Here is a 24,017-nt window from a genome sequence, read left to right as displayed (position 1 = left end):
CTCGATAAGACTGTGATATTAGAAGGGAATTGTTCGTTGCCTTACTGTGTCTTGAGCCTTTATGTATTCAGGACAGTTGATATCTCTGACCGAATGATGAGCATCATGTTTGTGCCTCTTGCAATTAATGCTGGGGCAGTCAGCAAAGATGTGGCCTAGTTTTCCGCAATGTCCACAAGAAGGTCTTTCTTGTTTACACGTACTTGAAATGTGTCCGAAAGCAAGACAACAATAGCACTTCGTCACAACAATGAACGACTTAAATCGGTGAGCGGTCCACCCAATAAATAACCTGTCTAAGGTAGAAATAGCTGAAAAAATACGTGGGGTAAAGTCAAACACCCAATTCGAAGTGTTCTTTGATTTGGAGCTAATTTTAAATCGGAAAGTGATCTCTTGTGATCTCTAACATTAGCGGATTGCGGATAGTGGATTAATTGTAAACTATAGAAAATACATCCCAAAGCAGCTCGGAATGTCAGATGACACACGTCGACGATGCTAGCTGGCGTCAGAAACGATCCAACATCACCGCGGGGTGCAAGGTGCTCACCCAGACTGAGTACACTCATAGACACTACCAGGTAGTGAGGATAATACATCAGCAGCTAGCAGAGAAATATCAGTTGACCAGAGAAAGTGTACCGTGCTACAAGTACGAACCCGAAGCAGTACTAGAGACCCAAACCTACAAGCTGTACTGGGACCGCGCCATAAAAACGGATAAGACCATCGCGCACAACAGACTGGACATAACCCTTGTGGACAAGATGGAAAAGGCTACCTACCTGATTGACATAGCGGTGCCCAACACTAGCAATGTCCAGAAAACCCATGAGGAAAAATTCAGGAAGTACATGAACCTGAGACATGAGGTCAAGGAGATGTGGCATATGCAAGAAGTATGAACCATCCCGATCATCGCGTCAACTACCGGTATGGTACCAAAAACTCTACATAGCAGCCTAGCAGCAATAGATCTCCCAGAGAACACCTATAAGGAACTCCAGAAAGTCGCAATCCTGAACACCTGTAGGATAGTCAGAGATTTCCTCGACCAACAGTAACACCAGACATTACAACCACCCTGTGTACTTGGTAGCAGTACCCGTCACGGAGTAGAATCCCCCAATCAATGAGACATAATATATGAGCAACAACAATAATAATAATAAGTCGATGATACGGTCAAAATCCTTCAAAAACAGCACAATTGTTTTTCAACCACGACCTGGAAGGATTTTACCCACTGTTAATTATTATTATTATTTTTTTTAAATTTAATCTTTTATGGTTAGGTTTAATAATAATGCATGACATCTTACAAATCAGGACATGCTTTTTACTGTTATCACGCACATCCAAATATTGCTTAACATAGCTGGGTTGAGATAGCTTTTCCAGTACAGTGTTTAATTATGCTTTTGTGAAACTCGAAAGTTTCTGACTGTGAACGGCCACCCTGGTCCGATGGACTTTAGACTTTCCGATATTTGTAACTTTGTTCTGAACCATCGAATCTTTGTTTCCGACCATTAAACTTCCAAAAACCCTACGAAACGCTAAATAACCCCAGGGGCTCACATCTGGTGAGTATGGGCTTGGCAAACCCAGGGTTCCGAGCTGGATATCATCATTCTTTTCTTTCTTGCTTTTTGGGTGATTCCCTCCTACATCTCTCTCTCTCTCTCTCTCTCTCTCTCTCTCTCTCTCTCTCTCTCAGGGTAATGCTGGATTTTTTTTTTTTTTTTGACTGGTGCAGCATAAGCCTCAGGCTTTCTTGCACCATATGGCTAATAATAATAATAATGTAAACAATTAATGATAGCCTGCAGCGTCACATGTCGTGTAATTGATAGTTTGTATGTTCGGATTAAAAATCGAATGAATCTTTGAGTGGTTTAATAACAATTTAATAAGTCGATAGTTTTTAGTCGATTGTTCTCAACAAAGGTTATAGTGATGTACTGTTATTACCTCTACTGTATATACATTTCTTAAAATTTTCGTATGGAATGTGCATATGATCTATGTACCCCAAATTAATATGACATTTAACGTGAAAATATATATAAAAGCTACATTTACATCGGTAATTGAAGAAAATATCAGTTTATCATTATTGCAACTCAGCTGCGGAATCAGATTTATTGAATTGGATACTGTTTGATACGCCGACACGTGTTCATTTAAAGCAATCTGGTGCTGTTTCGGGGAAGAGAGTAGAATATTCAATTTGCGTAATAATTTGCACTTGGCCCTTTATGGGGAAGAGGTGAGAGGGTCTTCATGAAATGTGCCACATACATCATTAACAGAAAGTATGTGGTCATAAAAATCACGTTTTCCTTCGTGTTATTAGGCATAGTAAAATGGTTTATGCATACAGTAAGTTTCATTTAAGCAGTATGATTTCTCTTATTCTAAATAACGTTGAATGAGTTTCGTGTGGAAAACAGAATAATTCAAAGACTTCATAATGAAGCGTGTGATGTGAAACTTTTTATCTAGTGTCATGATCTGGCTGTGATCCTGGTCACGGAGAAGTAAGATATGTTACTACTCCGTGGTTGTGGTAACGCACGCGGTGATCATGCCCGTATAACTTGGCACAAATGCACGGCCCATTGATATTACGCTGGAATACCGGCTGCGGCAAAACGCTAATAATAAAGTTGTAAACCTCGATGGCCGTACCGAGTATAAACGAGAACTTATTAATATAGTGAAAACAGTCAGTTCAACTCAATTTTAATATTATGGTTTCATGTTTTTTTAAAGAAAGTGAGCAAGTTTATAACAGCAGTGTGCTTGTACTAAAGGAATATCATACTGCAGTACAGATTGGTTATTCAGTTCCAGCTGCACGAGAAAATTAATTTTTTTTATGAAACCCCAAACACTAAAGGTATTAGATGCTATAGTACTTAGTACTGTGCAGTGGTTTTCAACCGGGGTGCCGCAACAACCATCTTGGGGTACCATGTAATTTGGGTTTAAGTTACTTAAGTTATTATTATTTTGAAATTTATATATTTATTTCATTATAAAAGGGTACGGTACAATATCCGTTGTACCGTATCTTTTTAATTTGGTGGTGATCGATAATTGATCTTTATTTAGTACCTCTATATAAAGAATAAAATTTTCATATAGGTATATATTAAAAGGTCAAAAACACTGTGTTAGTTATTTCTTTTGGCCTAGGGGTGCCCTGGAAAAATTACTGGGGCACTAAGGGTGCCGTGAACCGATAAAGGTTGGGAACCTCTGGGTTAAAGGTTGAGAAGACAGAAGAAAATATCAGGAGATTCGTTTATTTATGAAATACGTGTATATCAAGAGGTATTGGAAGGCTGGACCTTCCAATACCTCTTTATGCATACATATCTTGATAACTTGGGTAAAACCAGGCGACTTCTTAATTGCCGAATAAACATGACAACCATGCATTGATTTGTTTTATTAATACTAAAACTGTATTCTGTATAATTCTAATGAAAAAATTCAGTAATATAAATATTTATAATATATACACCACATAATTATATGATTTTATTCTTACACTTTTGCTTAGCAACATTTAACAATTCTGTGGTAGTCTCAGACAGTTTTTAAATTCTGTACAGTGGGACCAACTGATGATGTTACCATCAGTCTATTCTAAATGGAAATCATTCAAGGAATTAATCATAGGAACTACTCGGCTTTTCATGTCAATTAAAAAATACTGTTCAAAGTTTATGCCTAATTGTTTGTCAGACGAACTGATGAGACTTATGGCTTAGAAGAAAAATGCATGGGAGACAAATTTTTAGGAGGCACAGAAGACTATGGTAGATATAAGCTAGTCTGTAATAAAGTCACAAGAAAGGTTAGGTAAGCAAAGGCAGATTACGAGAAATTTTTGACAAAGAAAAAAAATGCAAAGAAAAACAGCAAACACTTCTTTACTCATGTAAATTGTAGAAAGAAAGGGATGAATCAGGTTGGTTGACTTGACATCAGTGGTTTGACTGTTGATGATCCTGCTCAGGTAGCTGTCAAAATAAATGAGTATTTTAAATCGACATTTACACATGAGGAATTTTGTAGGGAAGTGGAGGCCCAAAGCTTATCAAACTCTAACAGGGAGTTAAATGATTTTGTAATAACTAAGAGGAAAGTGGAAGAGAAATTGTTGAAGTTAAGCATAAGAAAGAGGCCTTGGGTGGATGGGATCTATCCAATTAGCATTAGCATTAGTAGAGGCATTTGATGCAAGAAAGCAAGCTTATGCAGCATCAACCAAAAAAAAAAAAAAAAAACCCACTTCCACTTCACCCCTCTGTTCGTTCAAAATACCTGTCCAGCTGAGCCTTAAACTTATTTAGACTATCAACCTCCACCACAAGGGATGGAAATCTGTTCCACCAACCAACCACCCACTGGCTAAAGGCAAATTTCCGCACCTCTATCCTACATCTGTCTTTCCTCAATTTGAATTTATGCCCTCTCAGGTGATTTTTCTGAGCTAGAGGAAGAATCCCATCAGCATTGAGCATGCTTAAACCATTCAAGGCTTTATACACCTCTATCAGATCACCTCGCTGGTGCCTAGTCTCCAGACACTGTAATTTGCAAAACTTAAGCCTTTCTTCGTAAGAGCACCCCTTTGTTCCATTCACTAATCTTTTTTTGCCCTTCTCTGTACTCGTTCCAGCAGCTCTACATCCTTCTTGAAATGAGGCCTCCAGACCTGTATACAGTACTCTAAGTGTGGCCTGGCCATCGCCTTATACAATGAAATAACCACCTCCTTATCCCTGTGGCGCATTATGGTCTTAGCTGCCGATGCGCCATAAAAAATCAAATCAAAATCAAACCTTATCCCTGCTGGAAAAATTCCTGTATATCATTGACAATACTCCATGAGTTACTCTTGCAGCCCGTCTGCACTGCTCAGAGAACTTCATATCTGCCTGCACAACCACCCCCAAGTCCCTTTCATTCTCTACCACTGTCAGTGTAGTACCACAGAGTTGATACGTTGCTCTGGGGTTGCTGTTTCCCATGTGTAGTACTTTACATTTGTCAATGTTAAACTTCATTTGCCACCTCTCAGCCCATCTGCTCAACCTTTCCAGATCCTGTTGCAGCAGCATAGTGTTAGTAGTGTCCTTGACAACCCTGCCAACCTTTGTATCGTCTGCAAACTTGGACATTAAGCCCGATATACCATCATCAATATCATTTATAAATACAGAAAACAATAATGGACCCAACACTGAGCCCTGAGGGACTCCACTAATAACATCAGTCCACGATGAGCAGTGTCCATTAATTACCACTCTCTGTCTTCTCCCCCTCAACCACCCCTTTATCCATAGCAGCAATTTGCCTCCAATGTCACACTGCTCCAATTTGTGTAGCAGTCTTCCATGTGCAACAGTATCAAAAGCCTTTCTAAGATCCAAGTATATAATATCAAAGTTATTCCCTGCATCCAGTTCTTTTGTGACTGCATCATAGTATCTAATCAAGTTGGTCAGGCAAGACTTCCCCTTAACAAAACCATGCTGTGTCTGAGCTATAACTGAAGTCTTGTCTAAATGATCCTGCGGTGCTTCTTTAACCAGTGCCTCCATTAATTTTCCTGGAACAGAAGTTAAGCTCACAGGTCTATAATTACTTGTGTCAGCCTTTGATCCTCCTTTGTGAATTGGGGTCACATTTGCACATTTCCAGTCTATGGGTACCTCCCCTGAGTCCAAGGAAGCTCTCATAATTATGGCTAAGGGTTTGCTTACTTCCTTTGCTGCCTCCTTTAATATAACTGGATAGATCCCATCCACCCCGGGTGCCTTTCTTGTGTTTATCTTCAACAGTTTCTCCTCCACTTTACTCCCAGTTATTTCAAGATTCTGTAGCTTACTGCTAGAGTTGAATACACCTCTGGCATTCCCCTCGCTGAATAACTCCTCATGTGTGAATGTCGATGCAAAATATTCATTTAGTTTGTTAGCTACCTGAGCAGGATCATCAACACTTGACCCATCAATATCAAGTGGACCAATCTGATTCATCCCCTTCCTTCTAGAGTTTACATAAGTAAAGAACTCTTTGCTGTTTTTCTTTGCATCCCTTGCCAAGGATTTCTCGTAATCTGCCTTCGCCTGCCTAACCTCCTTTGTAACTTGGTTGCTTATCAACTTGTATCTATCATAGGCTTCTGTGTCATGTGTTAATTTGTATGTATCCCATGCATTTTTCTTCTCTGCCATATGCCTCATTAGTTCATCTGACATCCATTTTGGCCTAAACCTTGAACAATATTTCTTAGTTGGTATGTAAAGCCTAGTAGCTTCCAAGATAAGTTCTTTGAATGCTTCCCATTATGAATTTGCTGTTGGTAACATCATCAGTTGGTCCCACTGTATAGAATTTAAATACTGTCTCAGTCCATCGTAGTCGCCTTTACGGAAGCAATAACCCTTCCCTTTACCCCTAATGGTAGTTACCTCTTTGAGTAAATCCCACTTCAGCACACTGTGATCACTGCCACCTAGTGGTTCATTTATCTGCAGATTCTTAATGCATGAAGAATCACTGCTGATAATCAAATCAAGAGTATTTCTCCCTCTAGTTGCCTCCCGAACATGCTGATGTAGAAAACAATCATCCAATAAATCCACAAAAGCCCTGCTAGTGTGTGAGTAACCAGCCCCCAAATTCCAGTCAATATCTGGGAAATTAAAATCTTCCATTATAAGGCACTCTGATTTACTGGCCCACTCTATTTCCCTGTACAGTTCCTTATTATACTCATCAGAGTCATTAGGCCTATAGCACACTCCTACTCTCAATTTTGATCTCCCAATGTTTATGTCACACCAAACTGACTCCACACTGCACTGTCCAGCGATGTCGACTGGCTTCACTTCCTTGGTTTTTATGTGTTTCTTAACTAATAGCACAACCCCTCCCCCCCTTCCTATCCTGTCTATCCTTTCTGTAGACGTTGTACTCCCCAAATTGCAGTTCTGCATCCCTTATATCTGTGTGACACCACGTCTCTGATATCCCAACAATATCTGCCTTCGATGTTTTGAGCAATACCTCAAATTCATCAAATTTATTTACTAAACTCCTAGCATTGGTGTACACGTAAGTATACCTGCACCTGTTTCTATTCTTAGCTACCCTAACACAACCCATGTGTTTACTTGTACTGCAGTGGCTCCCAGCAGTCTCTGAAATACCATACATCTTGTTTTTCAGGCTTCTGCTCATTCTAATAGAAGCAGTGCAAGAATCTCTTTCACCTCAGCCAGTGGCTACTGTCAATCTATTGGTCTTTGTCTCACCCCCAAGCTAGCAGTTTTCCGACCCACCTAACACTGCCTCGATAGCATCAGCAAATATTCTTGCACCCTTTCTATTTAAGTGTATCCCATCCCTGTAGAAGCAATCTCTCCTGTTAACAAGTATAGTCCAGGCTGAAAAAAATTCTACCCCTTGAGCCTTGCACAATCTTTCCAGGGCCGAATTGATCAACAAGGCTCTCATCATATACTCCCTCCTATCGTGTCTGGGCAGAATTGCAGACACTTTCAAATTCAACCCTAATTCTCGGCTTTTGTTCAACAGTGACCTGTACTTGTTAAGTAATTCTGCCGGTCTCCTACTCTTAATATTATTAGTGCCAACGTGTACAACTATATCACCTTTTGTGCCCTTAAAATATGATATTCGCTCTACAACGTCATCAACCTTTGCCCCTGGCAGACATACCCTGGTCCTGTTCTACCTATCCAATTATATTAAGCCAGGAAGCAAAGAAAATAAACAAACCCTTAGCCATAATTATGAGAGCAACCTTGGATTCATGGGAGGTCCACACAGACCAGAGAAGTGCAAATGTATCTCCAATTCACAAAGGGAGTTAAAAGGGTGACATGAGTAATTACAGAACTATTAGTTTAATTACTGTTCCAGGGAAAATAATGGAGTCACCGGGCAAAGAAGTAATGCAGTTTTATTTAGACAAGACTGCAGTTCTAGTTCAGACACAGCATTGGTTTGTTAAGGGTCTTGTCTGATCAACTTGATTGATACTATGATGTCACAAGGGAATTGGATGCAAAAAATAATTTTGATATCATAGGCTTGGATTTCAGGAAAGCTTTTGATACTGCACTTAAAAGATTGCTACACAAATTGGAGTGGTGTGGCACTAAAAGCAAACCCTTAGCCATAATTATGAGAGCAATCTTGGATTGCTATGCATAAAGGGATGGTTGAGTGGGAGAAGATAAGGCGCTAATCAATGGACACTGCTCTTCTTGGACTAATGTTAGTGGAGGCACCCCATGGTTCAGTTTGCGCCCATTGTTGTTTTCTATATTTATCAGTGATATGCAATAAGATATATCAGGCTTATTGTTCAAGTTTGTAGATGATACAAAAGTTGGCAGTATGATACTGCAACAGGATCTAAAAAAGGTTGGCAGATAGGCAGAAGTGGCAACTGAAGTTTAACATAAGTACTGCATATGGGTAGCAGTAACCCCAGGGTAACATACTCAGGATAGTGGAGAATGAAAGAGACTTGGGGGTAATTGTGCAGTCAAATATGAAGTCTGAGCAGTGCAGACAGGCTACCAGGATGGCCCATGAGGATTTATCCATGATGCAACCACAGGGGCTCACATCTGGTGAGTATGGGCTTGGCACACCCAGGGTCCTGAGCTGGATATCATCATTCTTCTCTTTCTTGGTGATTCCCTTCTACTTTTGTCTCTCTCACTCTTAGGGTAACTCGGGAATTAGGCGCCTCCGTAGCCATGTGGGAAGGAGCAGCAGTGCGTAGCATACGCTTCTTGATTAAACCGGGGTTCGAGCCCGTCATCACCAAATACGGAGGATGTGGAAAGGTTAGAGAATGACCACCGCATATTCCCGAGCAATATGGCCTTAGTTGCTAATGCTCCTAAAAACCAAATAACAATAACAACTCGGGAATTTTTTTTGGCTGGTGCAACATAAGCCTCAGGCTTCCTTGCACCATATAGCTAATAATAATAATAAATAATAATATATAGGAATTTTGCTATATTGTGTAAAATATAATAGGGATAAGGAGGTGATTATCCCTTTGTATAAGGCAATGGTCAGATACTTTGAGTACTGCATACATGTCTGGAGGCCTCTTTTAGGAAGGATGCAAAGCTGCTGGAATGAATATAGAAAAGCGTAATGAGATTAGTGAGGGGAAACAAAGGGGTGCTCTTATCAAGAACGGCTTCAGTTCTGTAAATTGCAGTGTCTAGTGACTCGGCACCTGCGAGGTGATCTGATTGAGGTGTTTAAGGCTTTATTGGCTTAAGCACAGTGCTGATGGGATTCTTCCTCTTGCTCAGATTATGCACTTGAGTGGACATAAATTCAAATTGAGGAAAGATGGTTACAGAATAGATGTGAGGAAATTTGCGTTTAGCCAATGAGCGGTTGATTGCTGGAACTACTGTCTTTCATTGTGGAAGTTTATAGCTTAAATAAATTTAAGGTAGAACTAGACAAATTTTTAGAGGGAATGGATAAGTGAAGTGAAGTGTTTTTTTTTTTTTTTTTTTTTGGCTGATGCTATATAAGCTTGCTTTCTTGCATCATATGCTACCACTAATGCTAATGCAAATTCCTATAGATGCTTTTACATTTATATTCATAATCAACCTGAGCTGGATATCATCATTCTTCTCTTCCTTGGTGATTCCCTTCTATTTCTGACCGACTCTCTATCTCTCTTTTAGGGTAACTCGGGAATTTTTTTCTGGCTGGTGCAACATAAGTTTCAACCTTCCTTGCACCATACAGCTAATAATAATAACAATAACTGTAATGACGCTTGATCTTGATGGTCAAATATCATTATAGTTATATGTGTGTTAAGTTATGGAAACCTAATTACAGTTGACTCCTGATTATCATAATGGGAAATAAATATTTCTAGATAATCTACAGAATTAATGTAAAATTCATGTATAATGAAAGAGTAAATATATATATGGACTATTACTGTATTATTATTATTATTAGTAGTAGTAGTAGTAGAAGAGTTGGATTAGTAGTGGCAAATGATGCAAGGAAACACACATCAGCCAAAAAAATGCACTACCCACCTCAACTCCAAAATTCCAACCAGTTCTAATTCTTCCTTATTCAAATTTAAAAAAGTAACATACTATTAGATGGGATGTTGATAGGTAGATAGGTAGTTGGTTGTTGTTGTTACTTCTTTATTTTTGTTGGTTAAGAATAGCATGAGAAAATTTGACATAAAATTTAATACCGATCTTGTTTCTCGAAAAAGTGCAGGTTGCTGTTTAACTTTGTTTGCCTTCCTGTGAATAGTACTACATAAATTTTGAAGTCATCTTTGGGTTCTATATCCTTGTTGCTTCATGTAGTTCCGTGGAGACTCATTAAACTTGACATTTCAGCGCGTTTTGTTTTTTCTGTTTATCCAAATGATGTAAGGAAACAAACTTATACAGCATCAGCCAACAACAAAAGCAGAAAAAGAATAAAAACAACCACCACACTACCCACCTATCTAATAATACTGTATGTCTAATTCTTTCTTAAATTTATTCAATTTATTATTTAATTATTTTTATTTAAGATTATTAAATTTTTCAATGGTACAGTCAGGTACTCTGTGGCTGAAAGCAAATTTTTGCACATTTACCTGCAGTAATCCTTTTTTCAGTTTATGTCCCCTTTTGTGTGTTGTCTAAGAAAGAGTTAAAATACCATCATCATTTAGTTTACTGAATCTATTTAAAGCCTTGAATACTTCAATCAGGTTTCCTTGCAGGTGCCTAGTTTCCAAGCACTTCAATTTGTAGAACTGAAGTCTTTTGTGGTAAGGGTACTCCTTCATGTTCTTCACCTCTCTGTGCCTATTCCGAGAGATCCATATCTTTCTTAAAGATTTGTATCTCTTGATCTTTATTGAAACTTTAGTTCATCAGTAATAAGCTGAAGGTTATTGAAACTTCAGTTCATTATTGATGATTATTGAAACCTCATATCATGTCACTTATGAATTTACTATTGTATCATAGTAAATCCATAAGTGACTGAGAAATTCAAAGTAAGAGCAATCCAAAGATTTGTTTTTTGTTATCTTAATTTGACTTGGACTTCCTTGGTCACAGAGACCCCAGTTAATCTACAACTTAGTTGCTCCACACAAGATAATCAAGAGTCTGCTATATTTAGTGAAAGTAGCAGTGTGATGTGTGAGGAAATAACGGTATATGTGTCAAGCACCAAAGTAACTAAGGCAAGGAGGTGTAGTATATTGTGTCTGTAAATTTCATATATTCTGTGGTTGATTTGCCTGTTTGTTGTATGAAAAATCTGAACCTCCAAGCCATACAACGTTTCACCTGAGACCAACTGACTCAGCCATGTTGTGATAAAAGTCCATAAAATTCTTCACATCTTTGATGGGATTTGAACCCAGAACTTTTCTACCTGTTATGAGTAGGATGAGGATCATATCCACTACATTACTTGCAAGTGTAGCATTAATGATGTTTTGGGATTGGATTTTAAGGCATTAATTACTTTTAGCGGAGAGAATAGAAAGTGTATTTCAGTTCTCCAAAGTATCTTGTTAAGTGAAACAGTTGAGGGTTCAGAAAGGAATAGAGCGTACCAGAATGCTGTTCCAGTTCACGTAGTAGTAGTAGTAGTAGTGGCATGTGATGCAAGAAAGCAAGTGTATGAGCTTATGCAGCATAAGCCAAAAAAAAAAATCACACCATTCCCTCCAAATGCCTGTCCAGTTCTTCCTTAAATTTATTTAACCAATCAACTTCCACAACGACAGATGGAAGTTTGTTCCAGCAATTAACCACCCGATGGCTAAAGGCAAATTTCCGCACATCTATTCTTAATCTGTCTTTTCTGAATTTGAATTTATGCCCCAATCCACTTATTCATAATCTGAACAAGTGGAAGGATCCCATCAGAATTCAGCATGCTCTATTTTTTTAATGAAGTATTTTGGCATCCTTTAGAAAGGTCAACTCAATGGACACTGCTCTTCGTGGACTAATAATGTTAGTGTAGTCCCATAGGGTTCAGTAGTTGGTGTTTTCTGTATTTATTAATGATGTTGATGAGGGTATATCAGGTTTAATGCCTAAGTTTGCATATGGTATAAAGGTTGGCAGGGTAGTTAACAATAGTTAATAATAACTGGGTTACAGTTAATAATAACTAGTTAATAATATAATAATAACTGGGATCTATCCAGTTATATTAAAGGAGGCAGCAAAGGAAGTAAGCAAACCCTTAGCCATAATTATGAGAGCTTCCTTGGACTCAGGGGAGGTACCCATAGACTGGAAATGTGCAAATGTGACCCCAATTCACAAAGGAGGATCAAAGGCTGACACAAGTAATTATAGACCTGTGAGCTTAACTTCTGTTCCAGGAAAATTAATGGAGGCACTGGTTAAAGAAGCACCGCAGGATCATTTAGACAAGACTTCAGTTATAGCTCAGACACAGCATGGTTTTGTTAAGGGGAAGTCTTGCCTGACCAACTTGATTAGATACTATGATGCAGTCACAAAAGAACTGGATGCAGGGAATAACTTTGATATTATATACTTGGATCTTAGAAAGGCTTTTGATACTGTTGCACATGGAAGACTGCTACACAAATTGGAGCAGTGTGACATTGGAGGCAAATTGCTGCTATGGATAAAGGGGTGGTTGAGGGGGAGAAGACAGAGAGTGGTAATCAATGGACACTGCTCATCGTGGACTGATGTTATTAGTGGAGTCCCTCAGGGCTCAGTGTTGGGTCCATTATTGTTTTCTGTATTTATAAATGATATTGATGATGGTATATCGGGCTTAATGTCCAAGTTTGCAGATGATACAAAGGTTGGCAGGGTTGTCAAGGACACTACTGACACTATGCTGCTGCAACAGGATCTGGAAAGGTTGAGCAGATGGGCTGAGAGGTGGCAAATGTAGTTTAACATTGACAAATGTAAAGTACTACACATGGGAAACAGCAACCCCAGAGCAACGTATCAACTCTGTGGTACTACACTGACAGTGGTAGAGAATGAAAGGGACTTGGGGGTGGTTGTGCAGGCAGATATGAAGTTCTCTGAGCAGTGCAGACGGGCTGCAAGAGTAACTCATGGAGTATTGTCAATGATATACAGGAATTTTTCCAGCAGGGATAAGGAGGTGATTATTCCATTGTATAAGGCAATGGTCAGGCCACACCTAGAGTACTGTATACAGGTCTGCAGGCCTCATTTCAAGAAGGATGTAGAGCTGCTGGAACGAGTACAGAGAAGGGCAACAAGATTAGTGAATGGAACAAAGGGGTGCTGTTACGAAGAAAGGCTTAAGTTTTGCAAATTACAGTGTCTGGAGACTAGGCACCAGCGAGGTGATCTGATAGAGGTGTATAAAGCCTTGAATGGTTTAAGCATGCTCAATGCTGATGGGATTCTTCCTCTAGCTCAGAAAAATCACCTGAGAGGGCATAAATTCAAATCGAGGAAAGACAGATGTAAGACAGACGTGCGGAAATTTGCCTTTAGCCAACGGGTGGTTGGTTGGTCGAACAGACTTCCATCCCTTGTGGTGGAGGTTGATAGCCTAAATAAGTTTAAGGCTCAGCTGGACAGGTATTTTGAACGAACAGAAGGGTGAAGTGGAAGTGGGTTTTTTTTTTTTTTTTTTTTGGCTGATGCTGCATAAGCTTGCTTTCTTGCATCAAATGCCTCTACTAATGCTAATGCTAATAGTAATGAAGGTATATTGCTACAACAAGATCTAGAAAAATTAGGCAGATGGGCTGAGAAATGGCAGTTGAAGTTTGACATTGACAAATGGAAGGTGCTACATATGGGTAGCAGTAATCCCAGAATAACATATCAACTGTGGTTCTACATTCAGGGTAGTGGAAAATGGAAAGGACCTGGGAGTAATTGTACAGTCTGATATGAAGTTCTCTGAGCAGTGCGGACAAGCTGCCAGAACAGCTTATGGGGTTTTGTCAATGATATACAGGAATTTTGCTAGCAGGGATAACGAGGTGATTGGTGATTACCTCCTTAACCCAGCCGGGGGGGGGGTAAGGTAGGTAACACAAATGAAACAAGGAAGTATTTTTCCAGATTAAAACTAGTTTAAATTTCAAAATATACCTCGTTGGAAAGAATATATAATTGCTCATGTAGAAGAACTTACGTCTTATAAAATAACCTGTCTTGTTGAATAGATTCACACTTCCTCTCTCTCTTGGTCAATCAAAATGCAGAATATATAAATGTTGAATTCTGGAATGAAGAGTTGCTCAGGTACCAAGGGCGAGTATGAGAAAGCATTCAATAAGAAAGGTAGACCCTTTTGTACTGGGTAAACTTATCAACCGTGTGATACTACACTCAGGGTAGTGGAAAATGAAAAAGACCTGGGGATAATTTTGCAGTCAGATATCAAATTCTCTGAGCATTGCAGACATGTAGCCAGGACAGCTCACAGGGTTTTGTCAGTGATATACAGAAAGTTTGCTAGCAGCAGCACCACCAGTAGTAGTAGTAGTGGCATGTGATGCAAGAAAGCAAGTGTATGAGATTATGCAGCATCAGCCAAAAAAAAAAAAAAAAAATTTACAAAACAATTCCTTCTAAATGTTTGTCCAGTTCCTCTTTAAAATTATTTAACCTATCACCTTCCACGACAGATGGAAGTTTGTTCTAGCAATTAACCACCCGCTGGCTAAAGGCAAAAATCTGCACATCTATTCTACATCTGTCTTTCCTCAATTTGAATTTATGCCCCCTTAGGTTTGTAATCTGAACAAGTCGTAGAATCCCATCAGAATTCAGCCTGCTCAACCCATTCAAGGTCTTATACACCTCAATCAGATCACCTTGCATGTGCGTAGTCTCCAGCGATTGAAATTTGCAGAACTTAAGCCTCTCTTGGTAAGACGATCCCTTCGTTCCCCTCACCAATCTTGTTGCCCTTTTCTGTACACGCTCAAGCAAATCTACATCCTTCCTAAGATGATGCCTTGAGACCTGTATGCAGTACTCAAAGTGTGGCCTGACCATTGCCTTATACAGAGGGACAATCACCTCCTTTTCCCTGCTAGCAAAATTCCGGTTTATCATTGACAAAACCGCATGACCTGCCCTGGCAGCCTGTCTGCATTACTCAGAAAACTTCATATTTGACTGCACAATTACTCCCAGGTCTTTTTCATTTTTTTCCACCTTAAGTGTAGTACCACACAGTTGGTACGTTTCTCTGGGGTTACTTCTACCCATATGCAGTACTTTGCATTTGTCAAGGTTAAACTTCAGTTGCCACTTCTTAGCCCATCTGCCCAAATTATCTAGATCCTGTTGCAGTAGCACACTGCCATTACTGTCATTAACAACTCTGCCCACCTTTGTGTCATCTGCAAACTTCGACATTAAGCCTGCTATACCTTCATCAGTATCATTGATAAATATACAAAACAACAGAGGACCGAACCCTGTGGGACTCCACTAATAACATTAGTCCATGAAGAGCAACACCCATTAATTACCACCCTCTGTCTTCTCCCACTCAACCATCCTTTTATCCATTGTAGCAACTTACCCTCAATACCATTCTGCTCCAATTTGTACAATAGTCTTCCATGCCCAACAGTGTCAAAAGTTTTCCTGAAATCGAAATATATGATATCAAAATAATTTTTTGCATCCAGTTCCTTTGTAACCACATCATAATATCCTATCAAATTTGTCAGACAAGACTTTCCCTTAACAAACCCATGCTGTGTCTGAATTATTGCTGCAGTCTTGTCTAGATGATCCTGCAATACATCTTTAACCAGTGACTCCATTATTTTACCTGGAACAGAAATTAAACTACCTGATCTGTAATTACTCGTGTCACCCTTCGATCCCCCTTTGTGAATTGGGGATACATTTGCATATCTCCAGTCCGTGGGGACCTCCCCTGAGTCCAAGGATGCTCTCATAATTATGGCTAAGGGTTTGCTTAGTTGCTTTGCCACCTCCTTTAATATAATTGGATAGAACCCATTCACCCATCTGCCTTTCTTATGTTTAACTTCAATTTCTCATCCACTTTGCTCTCAGTTATTACAAAATCATTAAGCACCCTGCTACAATTTGATAACCTTCTGCCATTTTCAAACATTAATAACTCGTCATGTGTGAATGTTGATGCAAAATACTCATTCAGTTTGTTTGCTATCTGAGCAGGATCATCAACAGTGGAACCATCGATATCAACTGGACCAATCAGATTCATCCTGTTTCTTTTAGAGTTTATATAAGTAAAGAAATCCTTGCTGTTTTTCTTAGCATATTTTGCCAAAGATTTCTCGTAATCTGCCTTCGCCTGCCTAACCTCTTTTGTGACCTGATTACAGACTAGCTTATATCTGCCATAGGTTTCTGAGTCGCTTAATAATTTATATGCATCCCATGCATTTTTCTTCTCTGTCAAGTGTCTCATTAGTTCATTTGATAACCATTTAGGCCTAAACCTTGAACAATATTTCTTAATAGGTATGAATCTTTTAGTAGCATCCACGATTAATTCCTTGAATGCTTCCCACTTAGAATTTACTTTTGGTAACATCGTCAGTTGATCCCACTGTACAGAATTTAAAAACTGTCTGAGACCACTGTACTCACCTTTACTGAAGCAAAAACCCTTTCCTTTACCCCTGATGGTAATTATATCTTTAAATAAATCCCACATCAGTACACTGTGATCACTTCTACCTAGTGGTTCCTTTATCTGCAAATTCTTAATACATGAATGATCACTGCTGATAACCAGTCAAGAGTTGCCTCTCGAACGTGCTGCTGCAGAAAACAATCATGTAGTAAATCCATAAAAGTCTTACTAGTGTGTGTGAGTGACCAACCCACAGGTTCCAGTCATTATCTGGGAAGTTAAAATCCCCCATTATAAGACATTCTGATTTACTAGCCCACTCTATTTCTCTGTACAATTGTTCATTGTACTCATTTGAGTCATTAGGCCTATAACACACTCCTACTTTTATTTTTGCTTTCGCAGTGTCGCACCAAACTGACTCAACAGTGCACTGTTCATCTATATCAACTGGATGCACTTCTTTTGATTTGCTGTTTTTCTTAATTAACAGCATAACACCTTCTCCCTTCCTATCCTGTCTATCCTTTTTGTACACATTGTACTCCCCACGTTCCAATTCTGCATTCCTTATATCTGTGTGACACCATGTCTCTGCTATTCCAACAATATTCACCTTTGATGTCTTGACCAGCACTTCAAATACATCAAATTTGTTTTCTATACTTCTAGCATTGGTATACATGCAAGTGTACATGCACCTATTCTTATTCTTAGTTACCCTAACACATCCCATATACCACTTGCATTGGTCATGCTATAACCATGCTTGTTATTAAAAAATAAAATTTTATTAACAAGCATTCTGTTTCATAAAAGTTCTGAGTCATGGTGCAGCTGCACTGTAGGATGATGGTCCGCTACTTTATTCCCAAAAATGCACTCAACAATGTCAAATGAATGTTCTTTTCCTAACTTTGCAACTTAAAATATATACCCAACCTCAAATTATAGTTGCTTATTGGGTAATAATTACCCAGATCTGCTAGTAGTCTTAATTATGATGCTACACTGTACACACTAAAGTTTTTTGATGATAGCAAGGTTAATTCATATTGTAAGCTTTCCTCAGATCTGCACCACGTAACCCTGGGCAGAAGTGTTTTTCTGTGTTAATGATGAATATTGTCAATAAAATTCTTTATCTCCAGTCAACGAAAATTTAAAACATAATGGTAAAAATAAAAACAGAAAGTTAGATATACCAAACACCTTCCACTTTCAAAGTCTGTTTGATGATACAGGAAATTCCCGGATAGAATGGAATGGAATGAATGCCATGGATGTTGGGAATGCAAATCAAGCAAGGGTGAAGAAAAGTAAACATGTCCAGCACTATACTTAACCTGAATGAGTTGCCAAGATATGCAATGGAATGATGCATGAGTAGTGGTGGCTTTGTATACATATGCTTGATCTGTGACAGAGTTCGTGAATTGATCCACACAAACACTGGGGGGGGGAGCAGTGTGTATGGACCAATTCACATTGTGGAGGCAGTGTTCCGAATTAAAGAAGGTGAGGGAGGAGAAAGGCGGAGAAAGAAATTATGCTGAAAAAGAATTAACAGCATTTGTCCCTATGTCCAGCATTTGCTTGAAGTATTCATCAAGCATTTTTCATCCTTTCTCATCAGCATTACTTTGTCATGTTTAACTGGTGTATTTAAATTTTGACTAATTTAACTTAATTTAAACTGTAATTCATCTATTTTTCCCCCCTCTCTTTTCTTTTGTCTGTTGGTATGTAAATAAAAGTCACTATAGAAACTGCAGAAAATATTAGATATCTCTATTAGAAATCACTTTGTTTTTCTCATTTTCTAGGGAGATGAAAGGTGTGATGTGTTGGCTTCTTTTTCTGACGCAAATTATCTACACTGCTGTTATTACTGGATACACCAATAAATCAACACTTTATGATATTAATATACCTCCAGAGCACATGACATATTTCTTCAACAATCATCCTGAAGCTGCTGCATCTTGTAGAAGAGATAAAGACTGTCCTTATAAGGTTAGTTTTATGAATGTTTTGAATAAATCACATATTTCAAAATCAATGAGCTTTCTTGCTTATTTTAAAAGTGCCTCGGTTGCTATAAAAAAATGTAAATGTGAATTTTTTTTTTTTTTTTTGTGAACAAAATGTTATTCATGCAGAGAAGAAAATAATTAGGATATTTTGACATAAATCTGGTAACCCGTGATTTTTGAATATGAAAACCTATGGCCATAAAATGTTCACCTTGTACATATGTTATATGAGCTAGCTTAGTCTCACTATTAAGAAAAGTTTGCCAAACTTCTTTACTGGGCCATGTTACTGCTATGGCTAAAGGGGATACTTGAGTGGCAGAAGACAGAGGGTAGTGTTAAATGAACTGCTCGTCATCTGCTCCACACCAGGTAGAAAAGGATCGGGTTTGAATCATATGAATGACACAAGGTTCTTTTATAGGCTTTTTCACTCCATGGCTGAGTTAGTTTTTTTTTTTTCAAGGTTTTTTTTTTTCCCCCAGAAACTCATTTTTTGTCAAACAAGAAATTGGCAAACTGACCAGAGAACACACAAATTTATGGACATAGTACACATGAATAGAGGAGGTTGTTCTTGGGTAAGCCTAGAACTGAATACAAAAAATAATTTTGATGTCATATACTTGGATTTCAGGAAGGTTTTGATACTGTTGCACATGAATGACTGCTGTACAAACACGAGCAATGTTATTCAATGGGCACTGTTCTTTGTGGACTAATGTTATTAGTGGAGTATCCCAGGATTCAGTGCTGGTCCCATTGTTGTTTTCGGTATATATTGATGAAGGTATATCAGGTTTAATGTCTAAGTTTATAGAAGATACAAAGGTTGGTAGGGTAGTTAATAACAGTCATCAGGGTGAGCTACTGAAATAACGTGTAGGAAAATTGGCTCAATGAGCTGAGAAATGACAGTTGAAGTTTCACATTGGTAAATGCATATGAGTAGCAGTAATCCCAGAGTAACACATCAACTGTGTGATACTACACTAAGGGTAGTGGAAAATGAAAAAGTTTCTGGGGGTGATTGTGCAGTTAGATATGAAATTCTCTGAGCAGTTCTGATATGCTGCCAGGACGGCTCATAGGGTTTTTGTCACCTCCTTTTCCGTGCTCACAAAGTGTATAGAAACTTTGTGAACAGAGAAAAGGAGGTGATTATCCCTTTGTACAAGGCCATGGTTAGGCTGCACGTTGAATATTGAATATAGGTCTGCAGGCTTCACATTAGGAAGGATGTAGAACTGCCTGGAACGGGTGCAGAGTGCACCCAGATTGGTGAAGGGAGCAAATTGTAGTGTCTGGAGAATAGCATCTGTGATGTGATCTGATTGAGGTATTTAAGGCCTTGAATGGTTTGAATGCATTGAATGTTAGACTAATATACATAGTAATATTATTCACCATATAGTGCAAGGAAGCCGCATGTTTTTGCTGCACTGGAAAAAAAAAAAAACAATACCAAGTAGATAAGAAAATAAAAATTACATGCTTCTCTCCGCACACAGGTAACTATCCAGGTTGACCCTTGAATTTATCCAAACTATCAGCCTCAACTACCTGCGAAGGCAACTTGTTCCAGCAATCAGTGACTTGCTGACTAAAAGAAAACTTCCTACAATCTAATCTAAACCTCAAGCCCTGTAATTTGCATTTATGACCCCTAGTTCTGGAATTCTTTATAACAGTGAGTACCTTCATTCATTTTACTAATCCCTCTCAGAGCCTTGTAAACAGCAATCAGGTCACCTCTGAGGTGCCTGGTTGCCAAGCTGTAGCTCACATAATTGCTGTCTCCTCATATGGTCATCCTTCTGCTCATCTCACCATTCGGGTTGTCCGTTTTTGGACCCTTTCAAGAAGCTCAGTCTTTTTTCAGATGAAGTCTCCATATCTTGAACACGGTATTCCAAATGTGGCCTTACAATTCTGTATACAGTGGGATTAGGTCCTCCTTATCTCTACCGGATAATGTTCAATAAATCATTGATAAGACACCATGGGCTTTCCTGGCTGCCTGTTTACACTGTTCAGAAAACTTCATATCTTCCAGTATTGTAACTCCCAGATCTCTTTCCCCCTCCATTGTTTTTAATCTAACCCCACCAAGTGTATAATTTATTTGTGGGTTGCCATTCCCCAAAATTCTGATCTCCAAGTAACTCTCCAGTGGGGTAAAGACAATTTAGTTAATTTCAATCCATCTAAAACTCAGTCCTGTCTTTTATCTCACAAAAAAATATTTTGCTTCTATGCCACCTCAGCCAAAAATAAAGCCAACCTGCTAGCCGACATACTTTTCTTCTAACTCTTGTATTAATGATCTTGGTAAACTACTTCCTACCATTCCCAGTACACTCTATTCAGTGCCTCCTGCAGTCATCTTTGATGATACTTGGATTTCTAGTCAAGGTCACACTCTATTAGGGATTATCCTGACTTCTAATCACCCTTGGCATAAGCATATCATAAATATTGCTTCTTGTGTATCTAAAAAATTGCATGTTCCCTTTCTTCTAAACAGCTACTCACTCTGTACAAATTTCAAATCTGCCCTGCCATGGAATATTATTCCTATAACCTCTCTCAGACTTCTAGACTTTAGGGTCAAGATCAAGACGAGCAGCCAGCTTTATGAAAATGTTGATGAATGAATATCTTTCCTTTGTATCAAAGTGGCAATACCACTGACACCATTTACTTTTGATATGCCGAGTGTGTATTGCCATAAAAGCCCGTCAGATAAAAAAAAAAAAAAAAATTCTAGTGCTTCGGATTGGAAGTGTGATTTGCAACAACTCCCCCCCCCCCTCTTTTACTGTTTTTTTTTTTTTTTTTTTTCAAGTAATTGACTTTTCCAGAAGCAGACTTATGGGAAACCTTGGACATGGTCAGAAATAAAATGCATTTCACATACTAAATTATTAACATTTATTTATTTTTTCCTATTAATTAAAAAATTTTGGCTATTTTTGCCAATACAAAATATCTGAAAAAAATATAAAAATGTGTATTTTATTCCATTGGAAACAGTTGGCATTACTACTAATGCCATTACTACTAATGATGCAAGGAAGCAAGCTTATAGCATCAGGAAAAAAAAAAAAAAAAAAAAATCTTCTCATCCATTCACTCCAAATATTTGTCTAGTTCTGCCTTGAACTTATTTAAGTTGTTAACCTCCACTACAACAGAAGGACGTTTGTTCTGACTATCAATCACACACTGGCTAAAGGTAAATTTCTGCACATCTATTCTACAGTTGTCTTTCCTCAGTTTGAATTTATGATGAGTAACCCCTTGGATGAGGCCTCCGTAGCCGAGTGGTCAGGAGCGGGAGTGCAGTGGTATACGCTCTTTGAATAGACCAGGGTTCAAGCCCCTGACTGCTAAATACGGTCGATCTGCCAATCCGCACTGGACCAGCGTGGCAGATTATGGTCCATTTCCCTCAGCATGAATTGTTGAGGAGGCTTCCATCCTGCAGTGGGTTGATAATGGCTGCAATTTATTTTTATTTTATTTAACCCCTCAGATGAGTAATCTGAACAAGACGAAAAATGCCATCACCATTAAGCCTGCTCAAACCATTCAAGGCCTTATACACCTCAGTTAGATCACATTTGATCTAACTGAGGCTACCTCCTAGTAGCGTCCTAGTCTCCAGGTGCTGCAATTTGCAGAACTTAAGCCTTTCTTGGTAACAGCAACCCTTTTTTCCACTCATCAGTCTTGTTGCCCTTCTCTGTATGCATTCTAGCAGCTCTACATCCTTCCTAAAATGAGGCCTCCAGGCATATGCAGTACCCAAGGTGTGGCTGGACCATTGCCTTATACAAGGGGACACTTACCTCCTTAACCCTACTAGCAAAATTCCTGTATATCATTGACAAGACACCATGAGCTACTCTTGCACCCTGTCTGCACTGCTCAGAAAACTTCATATCTGACTTCACAATTACCCTCAGGACCTTTCTTTTCATTCTCCATAACCCTGAGTGTAGTGCCACTCAATTGGTACATTACTCTGGAGTTACAGCTACCCATATGCAGTACTTTACATTTGTCAATGTAAACTTCAGTTGCCACATCTCAGCCCATCTGCTCAACTTTTCCAGATCCTATTGCAGTAGTGTACTATCATTGCTGTTAATAACAGCACTGCCAACCTTTGTATCATCTGCAAACTTAGACATTAACCTTGATATACCTTCATCAATATCATTGATAAATACAGAAAACAACAATGGGCCCAACACTGAATCCTGGGGGGAATCCACTAATAACATAAGTCCATGAAGAGCAGTGTCCATTGATTACCACTCTGTCTTCTCCCACTCAACCATCCTTTTATCCATTGTAGCAATTTGCCCTTAATACCATTTCGCTCCAATTTCTGCAGTAGTCTTCCATGTGCAACAGTATCAAAAGCTTTCCTAAATTCCAAGTAAAAAAAAAAAAATGGTAAACTGCAGCCATTATCAACCCACTGCAGGATGGAAGCCTCCTCAACAATTTTATATTCAGGGAAATGGACCGTAATCTGCTGTGTTGCTCCAGTGCAGGTTGGTAAATCGACCGTATTTAGTAGTCAGGGGCTTGAACTCTGGTCTACTCAAAGAGCGTGTGCTACCGCACTCCCACTTCTGAACACTCGGCTACGGAGGCCATAGTATACAATATCAAAATTATTTTTTGCATCCAATTCCTTTGTGACCACATCATAGTATTCATTGAAAATTGTCAGACAGGACTTCCCCTTAACAAACCCATGCTGTGTCTAAACTATAACTGCACTCTTGTCTAGATGATCCTGCATTGTTTCTTTCACCAGTGACTCTGTTATTTTTCCTGGAACAGAAGTTAAACTAACACTTCTGTAAATATTCTTGTCACTCTTTGATCTCCCTTTGGGAATTGGGGACACATTTGCATATCTCCAGTCTGTGGGAACCTCCCCTGAGTCCAGGGATGCTTTCATAATTATGGCTAAGGATTTGCTTACTTCCTTTGCTGCTTCCTTTAATATAACTGGATAGATCCCATCCGCCACAGGTGCCTTTCTTATGTTCAATTTCAACAATTTCTCCTCCACTTTGCTCTCAGTTATTACAAAATCATTTAGCTCCCTGCCAGAGGTTGCTAAGCTTCTGGCCTCCTCTCCCTTACAGACTTCCTCATGTGTGAATGTAGATGCAGAATACTCATTCAGTTTGTCAACTACCTCCTAGTAGCATCCAT

At 38.8% G+C, this 24,017-nt stretch overlaps 1 protein-coding gene across 1 annotated transcript in view; it reads left to right on the top strand.

The window, feature by feature from the left end:
* Positions 1–2,283: 2,283 nt before the first annotated feature.
* Positions 2,284–24,017, top strand: part of Eogt (EGF-domain O-GlcNAc transferase) — a 257,927-nt gene continuing 236,193 nt past the window's right edge. The window contains exons 1-2 of the mRNA XM_090390322.1: positions 2,284–2,388; positions 18,564–18,753. Coding sequence (XP_090246448.1) covers positions 18,568–18,753 — 186 coding nt within the window. The 5' untranslated portion in view covers positions 2,284–2,388; positions 18,564–18,567. The remainder of the gene's footprint in view (positions 2,389–18,563; positions 18,754–24,017) is intronic.

This window comes from Mastigoproctus giganteus, chromosome 2 (genome assembly GCF_048544385.1).
Source record: "Mastigoproctus giganteus isolate SK-2022 chromosome 2, ASM4854438v1, whole genome shotgun sequence".
NCBI classification, from domain to species: domain Eukaryota; kingdom Metazoa; phylum Arthropoda; class Arachnida; order Uropygi; family Thelyphonidae; genus Mastigoproctus; species Mastigoproctus giganteus.
Note: the sequence above shows the minus strand (reverse complement) of the source record. Positions and strands in the feature narration are given on the sequence as shown.